This window comes from Ambystoma mexicanum, chromosome 3p (genome assembly GCF_040938575.1).
Source record: "Ambystoma mexicanum isolate Mex_15411 chromosome 3p, UKY_AmexF1_1, whole genome shotgun sequence".
NCBI classification, from domain to species: Eukaryota; Metazoa; Chordata; class Amphibia; order Caudata; family Ambystomatidae; genus Ambystoma; species Ambystoma mexicanum.
In genome coordinates, this window is record NC_090925.1 from 76,454,956 (window position 1) to 76,470,004 (window position 15,049).

At 47.4% G+C, this 15,049-nt stretch overlaps 1 protein-coding gene across 1 annotated transcript in view; it reads left to right on the plus strand.

Moving 5' to 3' along the window:
* Positions 1-15,049, plus strand: part of LOC138579492 (killer cell lectin-like receptor subfamily G member 1) — a 300,846-nt gene that overhangs the window by 142,588 nt on the left and 143,209 nt on the right. Inside the window, exon 4 of the mRNA XM_069649814.1 lies at positions 10,676-10,792. Coding sequence (XP_069505915.1) covers positions 10,676-10,792 — 117 coding nt within the window. The remainder of the gene's footprint in view (positions 1-10,675; positions 10,793-15,049) is intronic.

Genomic DNA, 15,049 nt, shown 5'->3' on the forward strand with positions numbered 1-15,049 from the left:
AGCCAGTTTCATTATGTACATTATTTTAGGCTCTTTCTTTTCCCAGATTTTGTATGCACACAAGTCTCCCTTCTGCCAAATGTCTGCTGGTGTTCAGTGAGATTTTTGAATATCTTGCAATGTTTGAAATAGGCATTTTGAGCTTGCATTCAGAGAAACAAAGGTGATTTCAAAGCCCTTTTTGGCCAACCGGCACTGCTGTTGTTCCTTTGGCACACATTTCGCTCATGGCACTCCTGGCCCATCATGCTCGCACTGGTGGGTGGCAGGTTAGGTGACCATTTTGGTGTGTGCAAAAACTGTGCGGTTTTCCTGGATTCTGGCGCAATGTGGGCTTTTCGGCCATCTTGGATTTTCTAAGCCCACAGCACCAAATGTTGCAGCATAATAGTCCAAACGTGGGTCAATACCCCTGACAGCGTATGTGGGAAGCATCCCGGCATTGACGGCAGCAATGCATACTTGCCAACCCTACAGATTTAGGCAGTAGGCTACAGCTTTTTAAGCGGTCCTACCGCTACAGATTTGGATGACAGATCCTACTGCTTTTTACAGTGGCAGGTAATGTATGTGACTCTAGGGCAGGCTGCAGGACAAAGCATGCAACCCATTAAGGTCTGTCTGTACAGTGGGCTGGTAGGTGATTACTTTGATTGAGCTCAGACCAATCCACTGACCTGACAGCTACATGAATCTGTCCTGTACTCTTGCCGGTACAACCATTAGGTGAACCTCCAGTGAAGGCAAGTGGCAGAGCATAACACCATCACACAGCATCTGCCTATGAGACTGAGGGGGGTATCAGTCTCCATGTCATCCAGTGTTCAACTTCCACTGCAGGAATACATATGTACTGCCCATGTTGCTGCTACAGAGCAGTAGCAAACGTTGCCTACCAGCTCTGTGTGATTACCTTCTGTGGAGGTAGGTAATTGAATTTGGTGCGAACTTACCATTCAGAATTATACATTTTTAACATTCGAACATATTTCCATGTTATAATATTTGATGGGTTATGTAGTTTAGAATGCTTCAAAGGTGCCAACAATGTATGTTTTGTATTTTCCTGTGATGTCATTGTTATGCAAATTATTATTTTTTTAAATTTGAAAAATCCTACATCTTTTTGGTTACAGAATGTTGGCAAGTATGGCAATGGGGGGAACCCCACAACTCTCATCAACCTGGGTTGTGTCTGCCAGCAGCGGCAAAGGGAGTCTTCTGGAAAGGGACAGCTCCTTTAAATAAATAATATGCAGCCTGGGAGGCGGTCAATATTGGGGCTCTCTGTTGTGGGGGTGGGTGCTAGTAACTAGAGAACCCATTGCTGTGCTGTGTACTACAAAAGTAAAATACAGATGCCAGAAAAAGATGGAGGAAAGCATGACTACATCATAAAAAGACCAAAGGCTTAAAAAGGGTTCCCAACAATAGAGTAAAGGCCTGCGTCAGTGTGGAAAAGGGTCCCACTCACGGGGATCAGACTAAAAACCAAGAGTCCAGCAAAAAGTGCTGTGGGACTCACAGGTGGAGAGAATCGTGCGCAAGGAGTGAATTCTATCCTAACCAATACAAAGCATGATTATGCTACGTTTAGTCCGACCGCCACCTTGCACTCCCTCCCTCCCTCCCAAACTTCCATTGTACACCCCAGAGACTCTATAGCCCCTAACTATCTACAGGATATCCTTCCTTGTTCTGGTTCTTCAGATGTCAGCCTCGTCCTCCCCATCAAACTGCAGAGGAGGCTTCTGTGGAGAAAATAGCTCTCCCTTCTAATGAATTACTTAAACTACATTAAACGACACATTTAGCCCTGGTGGTGTAGGCCATCATGGAGTCTCCTTTGAGAGTTCTAGCTGCAGCTCCTGGGAACACTGTGTGCTTAATAAAAAAATAGTTCCACTATGAAACCTTCTTATTTTAAAAAATATATAACTTCACCTCTTTTTCTTGTCATCTAATGCAGGTTTTGTATGTGGAGGATTGTTAATCACATTTATTTTTGGAATTAATAAAGCACAGAGCTATATTTTGAAAAGGAGCACAGCGGTAATTTTCTATTAAGTGCAAATTGCATGCAGAGGACCGCCAATGCATGCAATTTTCATCTTTTTGCAAAATGAAGTGGAAAGTAGACGGTATAAACAAGCCAAATCACCTTTCCTTTTTACTGTTACTCTCTCTCAGAGATGTTAACTTCTCCCCATGCCTCTGCCATTCTTTGAAAGTAATTAAAAATGGGGCAGAGAGGTCAAATTAGGCATAAAAACATTATGCCGTGCTTTTGCACCCCCATTCACTACTCCCTCCCCCCATTACTCCCCCCTCCCCATTTGAAATGATATTGGCATAAAAGCAGATAACATTCAACCTCATTCTGAAGGGGGTTGAGTGGTAAATTAGGGTGTGAAATGTGACGAGGTCCACTCCGGGGAACATAATCTGTGTGACTCAAGGGGCCGGGTTCCTAGCCAAGCCAGCTAGCACAACATATACTTCCCATAATACCCACCATGTATAGAAACACAATAACCAGACTGGATCCATGAAGCAGAATTAGGGACAGGGGAGAGAGCAAGTCTTGCAAAATACCCAGTCAGGACACTTAAGCCAGGGAGGACATCGGGAAAACGTTCTCAGGGCTCAGCCACAGAAATTGTAAGGGCATACCAACCTCCGATGGACTTCATCCCCCACAATGCCCTTCTCTCTCAACCAGAAAACCTGGAATGGATCAGGGAAATGAATGTACCATTTCACCAACATGATACAATAGGAAAACCCTTGCGAGACAAGAAGATCACGAGGGAATCTTTAACACCCCTATAGCCTCCCTAACGCACTTGCCTCTACCTCTCCAACAACAGCTTAGCAAGATATCCTGAATCCAAGCAGCTTCTCCATGTACACAGAGTTTCAAAATAGCCCCCAGGGCTTTCATACACCTTAAGCCAGCCCCCTCTGTCAGCGACGGGCCTTACCTTGGGAGCTTTCCTGGCTGTAGATGAGAAGAGGTAAGGCCTGTCTTCTCCAAAAGCCACCCTGTTTCCTGAAAAAGTGACAGGAGTAGAAGGGGCTGCCTAGAAGATTGGTCCCAAAAGTATAGGAGGAAAAATCCCTTGTCAAAGGGATGACAAATAAATCCTACAATTGCAGTGGTTGACGATGAACAGCACAGCAGAGAACATGAAGTCCAGTTGAAGGCAGAGAGCAGCTTAATCCCAAATGAACTGCTAGGTGAAGCACAGAGTCCTGGAGAACAGGGAGTTCACAGTCAGCGTAGATGAAACAGGAGGAAGATCAAGGAACAAGAGGAGGAGATTTGCAGGGTAATGCGGCATAGAAGGAGCATGGAAGTCATGCATAAGGCAAAAGGGCTCACAAGGTGCGAGGAGAGACGAAGGAACAATGTGGAAAACAGTAGCACTGTAGCGACGGGAAGGAGACACGTTGCGACGCCCCGCTCATTATACAAACTGCGTCTTTATCCTCACAGAAGATTCCATGCCGGTCAGATCGGCATCATAACAGCTGAGCCGGCATTCCGACATTCATGTGACTGCAACACGTGTAGGCCATCTTGGTATGGGCTTCCAAAGCCTCAAGCGTTGCCATAGAGACAAAGGGCGAACGTGTTTCTGGAGCCCCGTAATGCAGTCAGAAACGCTGACACCCTTAGCATCAATATGACCATCAAGAAGTGAAAGATCCTAGCCAATCCCACCAATCGCACGCTTAGGCTCATAGCTGCAGATCATCACTCTAGTTCTAGTCATGGGGAGGGGGCATGCTAATGTATAAGCCAGGCAGCCAAGTCTAGATTTGTGTGTGACAGGAGCAGATGGCTCTTGTTTGGAGAAGGTTTGCAGTGGAAGACTGCTGGAGAGGTGAAGGGGTTCAGAGACTATGGAGAAGACTGGTAACAGAAGAATGCACTAGAGGGGAGCTGGAGAGGTCACAACAGAAGAGAGGAGGAGATGATGTCTACAGGAGACAAGACAGTGTTGAGAGTTAAGGCGGTCAGAGAGAAGGGAGCAACATCATATCAAAAGAGGGAAGGATGTAAAAACCGGTGTGGATTGGCAGTGTCACGGCTGCTGTCTTCAGGCTCAGGAGTGGCACGAACCAACCATCCCCTCCGCAGTCTGGGCGCTTGCAAGTCTGACCTTACACAAGACACCGATACTCCAGCGGGGAAAGAGGGTTAGGAACACGATGGTTGGATGGGTTCAGCAGTAGGGTAACCAGTGAGAGGATTAGGAGAGGGGAGGTGGATAGGGAAGGGGACAATGGATAACACAATAATCATACACTTCACATCATACAATGCACATCAGAGAGTTAGAAAGAGACTTATCTCTGGGGGTGAGTACTGACCTCCTGCCTGCATACTCTCAGGTCCGGTGTCTGTCTGGAGCGTGTTACCGCTGCAAGAGAGCAATGAGTTACTATATTGTGTGTTACTTCACACACTCCAATCAACAATTTGCCAGCATACAATTGGTTAATTTCACCCTGTTGTGTGCGCTAAGCAGTGCGGAGCACTATGAGTTAGTGCGCAAGTTTATGCCTATAACGAACTGGCACATGCGGAATTAAGCCGCATGTGGCTCCGCACTGTACTGGTGGATTCACTAGGTCATGGACCCTTGAGCGATCCTGTTTATGAGCCTTAGGGTGTGCGGTCTGCCGCACGTGACGTGTGGCGGTATAACCGCACTGTTCTACGCGGCTCCTCCACATGGCTACCTGTCATGCAAAACACATGCACTGCTCTGCGCTCATGGCCTGCCAAGTGTTTATGTGCGCAATTTGCCAGGAGCGTGCTCCGGTGCCCAGGTATGAGACTTAGCTGTCTTGAGGCAGGGGGACAGTGGACTGTGGGTGGGGCCCCCCAGCGCGTGCCCCAGGCTGCCTTCACTGGTCGTGTTGGCACTGCGGTGTGGCGTCACTGCTTTGCGCTTTCTCCCCTGTGCAGCTGGAGTTCCCCTAGTGCGAGCACTACTTAGCTTTCTCCGGCAAGGGGCCTGGGCAGAGGATGGTTGGGGCGTGGCCCCCCGTGCTGATCCCTGTATACGGAGCTCTTCAGGACACGTCCTCTCCCATCGAGAACTCAAGCACAAGCCCCGTGCTCTGGTTGTTCTTGCGCGCATGCGTGCTTGATTCCCGCCCCTTTTGGGCTTGTCCATGTAGTTCTTGGCCCAGAGAAGTCTAGGTAATGTAGTTTCTGTGGCCTTTTTCCTGCAAATAGGGCATAAGAGTCTCCTATAAGGGTGGATTCTGTTTCTTGCGTTGTTTGCCCACATGACCTTTGTGTTCTTCAGGTTTTGGCCCTTTACTGGGTCCCGAATAGAAGTGTTTACACCCTGCCCCATGACAGGCAGGATGTAAAAAGAATACAGTGAATGAGGGAGGAAGTAAAACTTAAGGTGGAGTTGAAGGAAGGCATACAATTAGAAGGCTGAAGGGAGGAAGTAAGACACAGAATGGAGTGGGGGATGACAGTAACTAAGAAAGTGGAGATGACAAGAGATGGGAAGAATGCTGTAAAACCAAGAGAAAAGGAAGAGGCAGTGGGAAAAGGCAAGGAGGCAGTAAGGAGACAGTGAAGGATCCGTAGGATGAGGAGGTAGGTGAGCGAGGGGAGACTGGGGACGAGATGTATTCAGAAGAGGAGAGTGATGAGTAACGGCCAGAGGCTGATGAGGACTGGAGAAGAAATTAAGTGATCAGAACTTTAACAAGGAATTGGTTAGTGAGGTGGAGGGCTGGAATGAGTTAGACAGCTAGTGGTAGGGTATTCTAAAGGCCAAGATCAGACCCTAGGCAGGTCTAATTGGTGGGAGGATGTTCCAGTGGGGGTTAGCGATAGTTTATGGAGGAGGTGGGGAGAACAGAGTCAAAAGGGAAGAGGTTGGTAGGGGGTGTCTTTCTGCCTCTCTCCTGGGTGACCCCAAGACCACTTGTAAGAGAACCCTGAAGGCCCATCAGAACAGCAAGGACTGGCATATTCTTGGAGTATGGGTCCATGAAAAGCGCACACCTGGGCTCAAAGCAGCAGAAGTGTAGGCACTTGCCAGAATTGATCAACTCCACCTCCTATATGACTATCAGTCAGGGTTCCACCCCATGTGTAGCATCAAGACAGCCACCATCCAGGTGGTGGATGATGCCGTCCAAATCATGGATAAGGGTGACTCATGCCTCCTTGTCCTCCTTGACCTCTCAGCTGCATTCCACACCGTCGACAACCGCATCCTTCGCTCCCTCCTTGCTGACAGGATGGTATTTTCTGGCACTGGCCTGAATTGGTTTACATCCTAACGCTCAGGCAGACACCAGGCTGTCCAGATGAACCTGTTGCATTCTAACTGAATCCAGGTCTCTTTCTGAGTCCCCAATGCTCCATCCTCTCACCAATCCTTTTTAACCTTTTCATGGAGCCTCCGGGCATTCGCCTCAAAGATCCCAATATAGCCATCCACCAATACACAGGTGATAGTTGTACATGAGAGTAAATAGCACACAGTACATTATTCATTCCCACGATTACCTAGTCATCCTCCAGTCCTGGATGTCTACCACCTACCTCAAACAAAACCCATCCAAAATTGAATTCGTCATCATCGGTCCGCCCGCAAAAAACAACTTGTCCAACAATGGCTCAATGATATGCACCTAGAAGGATTTGATCTATAACTCTCAGACTCAGCAAAATCCTTTGGCTTCACCATTGACAGCAGCCTGTTTTTCCAGAAACACATAGGCAAGAAGGCTCAAATAGCCTAGCTCAGAATCTCTACCCTTCTAAAAATCAAACCCTTCATCCCACTGCAAAACATCCGGACCATAGTTCAGGCCCTGGTAATCTTGCACATTGGTGGGGGAAATGCTCCCCTGACAGGGCACCCAGCTACTCTCTTGGCTCCCCTTAAAGCAGTCCACCATGCTGGAGCAAGTCTTATTACGGGAGCATGGAAATATGAACAAATCACCCCCATGCTACACAAACTACATTGGCTTCCTCTCCAGGCCAGGATACTGCTCAAGACTGCATGGATCATCTACAAAGCAGTCACCAGTTGCACACTATAGTACCTGGCAGCTAACTAAGCTTCACATATCTGGTGGCACACATTTCTCGTGCAGCAAATCGACCAACCGGCTTGAATCACAACTCGTCTGAAAAGAGAGGACCCGCAGTAATCCTTTTCTTGTCATGCACCCACCCTCTGGAACTTGATCCTGGTGTCGACTCGGAATTCCCCCACAATTCTCCAATTTCGTACATCTCTCAAAGCATGGCTCTTTCAACAACACCTGACTAAGGACTAATTCTAATGGACGCACATACTGATGCACACACCTCACAGTACTACACTAATGTTAAAAGATGCCAGCCAAATGTGTTCCTCTGCTCTCAAGCTAGGTCTGCGCTTTAAACAATAAAATACAAATTTAAAAAGAAGAGCTCAGGACAGCCAAGCGCCTTGTTTCATTAGCTCAAAATGAGGGAACGTCTCTGGGACTTTAGAACAGTGACTGCTGAGATCCGAAAGCCTGACCACTCAAACTGAGAAGGGAAAATCCTGAGTAAGAGCTATTTGTGGAAGAAGGCCATGCTGTGCATAGTTAGCTCTTTGGGGGAAGACCCTGGTTATATTTACCTGGCCCACCCCTGTATGCAGCCCCTAAAAAGCATCTTGAACTTTGAGAACCTGGGGTTGGTGTACTTCTTAATCCTGAATGTCCATTCTGTGACAAAATTCAAGGCCTTACGCCTTGATTTACCTCTCGGTCCCATCCCATGTCCAGCACTGACAAGGCAGTGGCGGGGCACGCATCGTAAATACGATCTCTGCCGTGCTGACCTTCTCCGTCTCGCCAGTAAGCTTTGTTGTACACCTTCATGACATAGACTTTTCATGGAGGTGTACAGCAAATGCATACTTAACAACCCTGCGGATTTAAGCGGTAAGCTACTGCTTTTCAGGCAGACCCGCCACCTCCGGATTTTACAATCGCATCCTACCGCATTTTTAAACTGGTGTGGTCTGTGGCACATTGCATCATGACATTACCCTCTAGTTTCTGGTAACTCCTGTTAGTGATTGATGGGGCCGCACTCTGACAGACGGAGCAACAAAGGAATTGTCATGTATGCACAGAAGCACCACAACCCCTCTAGCTCTCACGTGCTGGCTGGATCGTCTCATATCCGCATCCGTGTTTTCTGAGCGAGGTGGGTTTAAGTGACACCCACTTTTTTCGACAAGCTGACCAAGCTTTCGTTATTGGAATGTAATTACCCTACCTAGTTACCAGGGTCGGACTGGGGCATAAAAATAGTTTTGGACACCAATGAAAAAGTGGCCCACAGTTGCAAATGGCAATTCATTCCTTTTGTAACAGACTGAATCGTACCCCAGGGGAAGTTTATAGATAAAGGGTGCTGCAAATGGTGCTTTTTAAAGAATAAGTATTCAGCAACAATGGCCACTACTACTAGCCACATAGTGAAGTAACTTATCAAACTGGCACACATGGGCCAAGAAAGTGGCCCACTTTAACCCAAAACACTGACCCTCAATAGCATGTTCAGTTTTTGGTTCGAGCAGCGCCCTATTCACCTAAAGGCCAGTTGGAGCTTGCTAGTATCCTGCAAGAAACACCCTGGATGTTGTTTGCAGTGATGGAATGGCAGGGCCTAAATAGCATGCAACAGGCTTCTTTTTTCACAATGACTGGTTTATTGTGGCGCTCTTGATTTTTAGGCTGAAAGGTAAGCGCATCAGTATTAAGGAAGGAGGACATTTGGCATATTTATTTTATTTTGTCTATATTTGTTAAATTCTAGATTACCATGTTTAAAAGAGGCGTGTTTTATACCGTGTGTGTGTGTTTGTTTGCTTATGTGTTAGCGTGTGGATGGAGTACATATTTTATGAATTAGTATGAATTAATGAGGTTACGGCCGACCACAGTAAACTGAATGCCCTGACACTATCCTCTGTGATGACATCTGTGGCTGATTAATAGCACCCACTACCTCTTACTATATATAGTGATGTTTATTCAGTCTGTTGGTTAATTATTTTGCTTAAACTTCTGATAGTCTAATTTTCTTTTCTTATGTACCTATCTTTGGGTCTTTATTCTCTCCGCTTGTAAGGTTTGTGATCTGTATTCTTTTAAGATGTTTGCATGGCTCTATAACGAAACATCCTGTGCTTACATCCATTTCTGTTTAGTGTTTGTATATCGATTCCCTACTAAATGTTTAAAGAAAAGCACTCTAAGGGCCACATGTTTTGGCTTTTCTGTAGGCAGGTGACAGGCACTTTTCAAGCGCTCCCATGATGGTACTAGCACCCATTATATGTCAACAGTTGGAAAATATTAAGAGTGTGGCACACTATGGCTGTGCCTGGCAAATACCACTAACGCCTACACAAAACTCAAAACTGTTAGAAGTGCTTATAAGCAAATGTGTGTCCCAGAATATCTGTGCATTGCACCACACTCCGGCCGAAAACGAGCAATGGCAAAGCCAGGCGTTCTCCCTGTTGCATGCCATAGGCACCCTCCAGGCATTTCCACAATGGTACTGCTGTCTACCATAAAACGTTAACGAGCAGATCGTTATTTTAGTAACCGGGTACATTATGCCTGTGCCTGGCAAATGCCCATAAAATGCCCACAAAAGATCCAACAGTTTCAGCCTTGCCAATGCCTGTCCCCAACAGGAATATAGTGCAAGGAACAGACGCAAGGACACACAAGTCCTTATAAATCAAGTAACTGAAGGCATACTTCGTCAAGACATTTTTCTCAAACTAGGAGCTTATTTACAGCTGCAACTATTCCATTGACTTTCAATAAACTACTTATTAATAATTTTGGATTCACCGTAAAAACACAAAGCTTGCTCGTACCAATTCAATTGATGTGTATTGTGCACAGGGAGGGCACACAATGGGTGTGAATGGGTGGGTATGAAGTCAACCCCGTCGCCCTAACAGGCTGTGCTTCGTCATAGCCCATGTGTCTCTTCAATCTATCTGCACTTCCCTTGCCAATGGTTGACTTATAGGCAGCGCTCACAACACTCTTAATAGCTACTACTAAGAAGGCTTACCACCGTGCTCACAGTCACGCCTTCATTATGTAATTTCTCAAGAAATCCGACGATCCCAGTTAGACATTTCTTGTAATCTGATCAGGGGCACATGTCCTGCGATGATAACATTTTGCTAATGACTATTTTTGAAGCTTGAAACAAAATCCTACCTCTTTTCGATCACAGAATGTTGGCAAGTATTCAAATGGATTCCTACGTAATCCGCCTTGGTTTTGCACCTGCTCCAGAACTGGCACGGTTTACTTTTTACGGTTTACGTTTGCTTAAGATGAATAGGAAAAGGAAAGCGTAAAGGCGCGTTTTCCTCCCCCTACTCTTTCATTTTCACACGCACTTGGTAAATGTTTGCAAATACATGGAGGGGACCCCACAACATGTATGTGCAATCGTTGCTGGTCCCCTAAATCCAATGGATGTTCATTGCAACATGAGGCTGCCAAACAGCAACAGGGAGGGGAGAGACCATTTGTATGTGCCTTCTGTGTCAACATTCATAGCATTTGTGTCTTTCTCTATGGATCTTCACTCTAGGATTTGCCACTAACTCAACAGCAACCTCTCAGATGCCGCTGAACTGCACCTGCCCGAAGAGCAATTACTTGCTGATGCTGGAGAAACTGAGGGAGCATCTTTGCAGTGACCCAGAAGGTGAGGAAATGGGTGCACTGATATTGAAGGTCCCGATCCACTCCACTTTCAGACCATCAGCCAGTTCTTAAGGAGTGCTTAGGTTCTGCTGCACCTTTCTGTCAAGCTCTCAGTATTGGGATTGCTACTAACATGACCTTCTGCACACTGCTTTTCATCAGAAACCCCAAAATTCAGAGTGTTTCTGAACAGGAAACTAAGAAACACGCGTCGCTTTCCGAGTATGGGCAGAGAGAGTTATTAAGTCCAGTATGAATTGCCAATGTTATGCTCTGACACAATGAAACAGGCATTGGCAAAGCCAAATAGATTCGGCTTTTGAATAGGCACTGTATAAGCATCTTTTAGGTATTACCACCTTGTGCTCAGCTACTCACACCTTTTGGCAGTTATTGGCCCCATATTTCCAAGCTCTTGCATCATCACCACAGATTGGCTTCAAATGTCCAGGTACACAAACCAATGCCACGAATTGCACTGAAATGACCAAGTACTCAAAACACTGTTTTGGGTGTGTGTGTGTGCATGAGTGGGCAGTGTTTGGGTGTATGTGTGTGTGTGTGTGTGTGAACAGTGTATGTGGGCAGTTTTTGCATATGTATGAAGTGGGAGTGTTTGCATGCATGTGTGGCGTATCTGGGCATTGTGTGTGTTGTATGTGTGCAGCCAATGTGTGTGTGGGCGTATATTTGGGGGCAGTGGTGTGGGGGCAGTGTGTGTGTGGAAGATGCAGTATTTCTGTGTTTGCGTGAGGCAGTGTCTTTGCAGGGTGATGTGTATGTGGGGCATGGTGCCTGATGTGCAGTCACTGTGTGTGTGTGCGTGGGAGCAGTGTGTCTGCTTTGGGGCAGTTTGCAGTAGCAGTGTTAAATGTGTTTGGGCAGTGGCCTTGAATGGGGGCAGTGTGTGTGTTTAAAGTGTGTTTGGGGGAAGTGTGTGGGGTCAATGAGTGTGAGGGACTGTGTGTGTGTGTGTGTGTGTGTGTGTGTGTGCGCGCGCATATTGGAGGACAGTGTTTGTGTGTGTGACAATTTGTGGGGAGAAGTGTGTGTGTGGGTCTATGCTAGAGGGGGGCTGTGTTAGTGTTGGGGCTGTATGAGTATTGGGGGCTGATGTAGTGTGCATTTGCGGGGAGCAGGTAAGTGTGGTTTCAAAGGTAAGTGTGTGACACATTTTCTGATCATAGTAGACCAGTGGACAAGCTACCCCAAGGTTGAATTTGTAAACTCCACGGCCCTGACATATGTAATACCTGCGATGGAGAACGTTTTTGCGACTCATGGTTTTCCAGAGGTGTTATGCTCTGACAATGGGCCTCCCTTTTAGGGGAGGGTTTTCAATCATCAATGCATGCCTGGGCATCTGCCACAGAAAGATATCTCCAGTGCGGCCTCGAGCAAATGGAGGAGTGGAAAGATTCATGAGGACTTTGAGCATGGCATTTAGGATTGCACGTGGCCAAGGTGCGAGCTTGAAGAGAGCACTCTACCAGTTTCCGTTTGAATACTGCACCACTCCTCACTGTTCCATGTGCACCACTCCTCACTGTTCCACGTGCGTCGTTCTGACAGAGGCGTTATTTCAGTCTTGTCACAGGGGCCTCATTCCAAATCACGAATCTCGTGTTCCAGAGGAAATAGATGACCAAGTGGTCCTGGAAGAAAGGAAGAAAGCCAATGAGAAAGAAAATGAGCAAAGAAGATTGCATGAGTACCCGTTGACAGTAGGTGATGATGTTCTAGTGTAATCTCGTCCTCCCGCAGGGAAACCTTCTACGAAGGACGATCACCAGCCGTTCCACTTAGTTGTTGTTAAGGGTTCTATGGTGACAGCATACAATGGACAAGAGACGGTAACTAGAAATTATTATTTCTTCAGAAAATTAGAGTATGTTGAGACACAAGAAGTGGAGTGGCCAGTGGTCATACATGGGGGGGGGGAGAGAGAGAGAGAGAGGGAAAGAGAGAGAGAGAGAGAGAGAGAGAGAGAGAGAGAGAGAGAGAGAGAGAGAGAGAAAAATGTTTCGTTTGATGTATTGTTCAACTTTATGAATCAGGGGGGGTGTTGTGGTCTCTTTAAGACCTGGACGCACTGAACAAGTCTGTACGCAGGGAGAATAAAAGGAGCGTCACGCCGTGCACGTTCAGTGTGCACAGGGGATTCCGGGACACGCAGAACTGTCTCTTTTCTGATCTCTTAGAACCCGTGGCCACGGATTCACAGCACAGTAAAGCAGAGCTGGCGTGTTTTCATTTTGTAGATGAGTGGCATATCCCACGTTAGCGGTTTCCTTTTGTGTGACACTTGCATGTCTTAAGCGTGACCCTATGAGTGACACTTTTCTCGGAACTGAACTGAGCCATACTGTAGTAAATTCTTATAAAGATGACAGGAGGCTGTCGGTTAGCTTGATGTCCTTTATTAACTTGGCGACATCTGCTGCAAACATATGCACATAAACGTGCCAAAACAACCAGGCAACGTGCCTGTTAACAGCTGCAGGGCTGGGGGGCTGGGGTGCCTTGTGGTGCAGGCCCCAAGCCCAAATCTCGGAGGAGCCGTCCGGACGCGTCCTGATGCGTCCTCTGCCGCTCCCGTACTCGCGCGGCGCACGCGGGGGCGGTCTTGGTGCGGCCGCGAGATCTCACGAGAGTGGGGCTCTCGCGATATCTCTACACACCTCCCCTGGGTAATGCAAAGGAAGTTCATTGCAAGACATAGTCTTTGTATCTCACCGGTCTTCTGTGCTCTCTACTGGGTCGGCCACCTTCTCCGGTGCGGACTTCCGTCTGCTCCTGTTCTGGTTCAGACCTAGGTGTTTCCGGTTCCATCTCTGTTTCTTCCCTCTCTCTGTCGTCCCTCTCTGGCTCGCGTTCTTCCCTTCGCTCATAGTCTAATCCTCCTTCCGCATGTGATCTCTCCGGGGTCCTCGCTCTTTCTTGTCTCTTCTGATAAAGGGCTACTCTTTCCAGATTCCACGTGCGCCCATCTTCCGTGCGAACATGGTTGGTTCTCCTGTGACTCACTTTTATGGGTCTGCTGAACCGCGAGCCTGTGATTTGATCTTTTTTTTGGCAGTCTTATTTTGACCCAATCTCCCCTTCCCATGTCTGATGCTTGCTTGGTTCTTCTTCTTCGGTGACTCCATGTTTTCATGCGTGCCTTGCTGTTTTCAATTCTCCACACCACCTCTGACATGTAAACTGCTTCATCCTCTCTTACTTTGGACAGCCATGGGGGTATGAGCGTGGAGGCTGCACTCCTCCCTCTCAACATTCGAAACGGGGATATTTGCGTGATCCCGTTGGGAGTGAGCCTGTGGGCCGCTATGGCCGCCTTGGTTGTTTTCAGTGGGTCCATTCCAGAGGCTGTGGCTAGTTGGATGGCCCCTTTAATGAACCTGTTGGCCCTCTCTACGAGCCCATTGGCTTGGGGATGATACAAAGCCGCTTTCTTTTGGCCTATATGGTGCTTTCTCAGGAATTGTTCCATGTCTCGTGATATAAGTTGGGAGGCCTTCCCTTTGAAAAATTTCAGTGAGGACTTCGATTACTGTCGCGGTGGTGATGTTCGGGACGAACTCCGCCTCGACCCACTTGGATAGGTAATCTACCAGCACTATGCCGAACCGATGTTCTGGCGCCATCGCCTCCAGGGGTCCTATAAAGTCTATGCCCACTTTTGACCACACCGCTTCTGGTACTTCTGTGGGAATTAGAGGTGCCTGTCTGACTTTTAATCTTTTGTCGCTATTGAGGCACTCATGACACCGCTCTATCATGGTGCGAATCTCTTGGTCCATGGAAGGCCACCAGTAGGCCTCTCTGACTCTGCGACGGGTCATCGTGTTTCCCAGGTGACCCGCATGGGCTCTGCAGAGAATGGTTCTCCTCATGCCTACGGGTTTGATTATCTGGTCCGTTTTAATTATTATTCCGTCCGTTTCAGATATCTCCTCGGCCACCTTCCAATAGGGTCTCATGCCTTCTGGCATTGCTTTTTTCATCGGGCCACCCTTCCTTGATCCAGTCTCGGATTTTTGTCATGGTCGGGTCTTTTCCGTCTTCTTCCAACCAGTGTTTTTCACTGAGTTCCAGGTAATCAGGTGCTTTTATATCACGATGGATGCCACGATGCACTCACCTTGTGGAAACGTGGTGGCCTTGTCTTTGCCCTCTGGCAGTCTCGACATGCAGTCTGCCTGTGAGTTCTTCCATCCTGAGAAGTGCTGCACTTCAAACGTGTACTCCTGCAGTT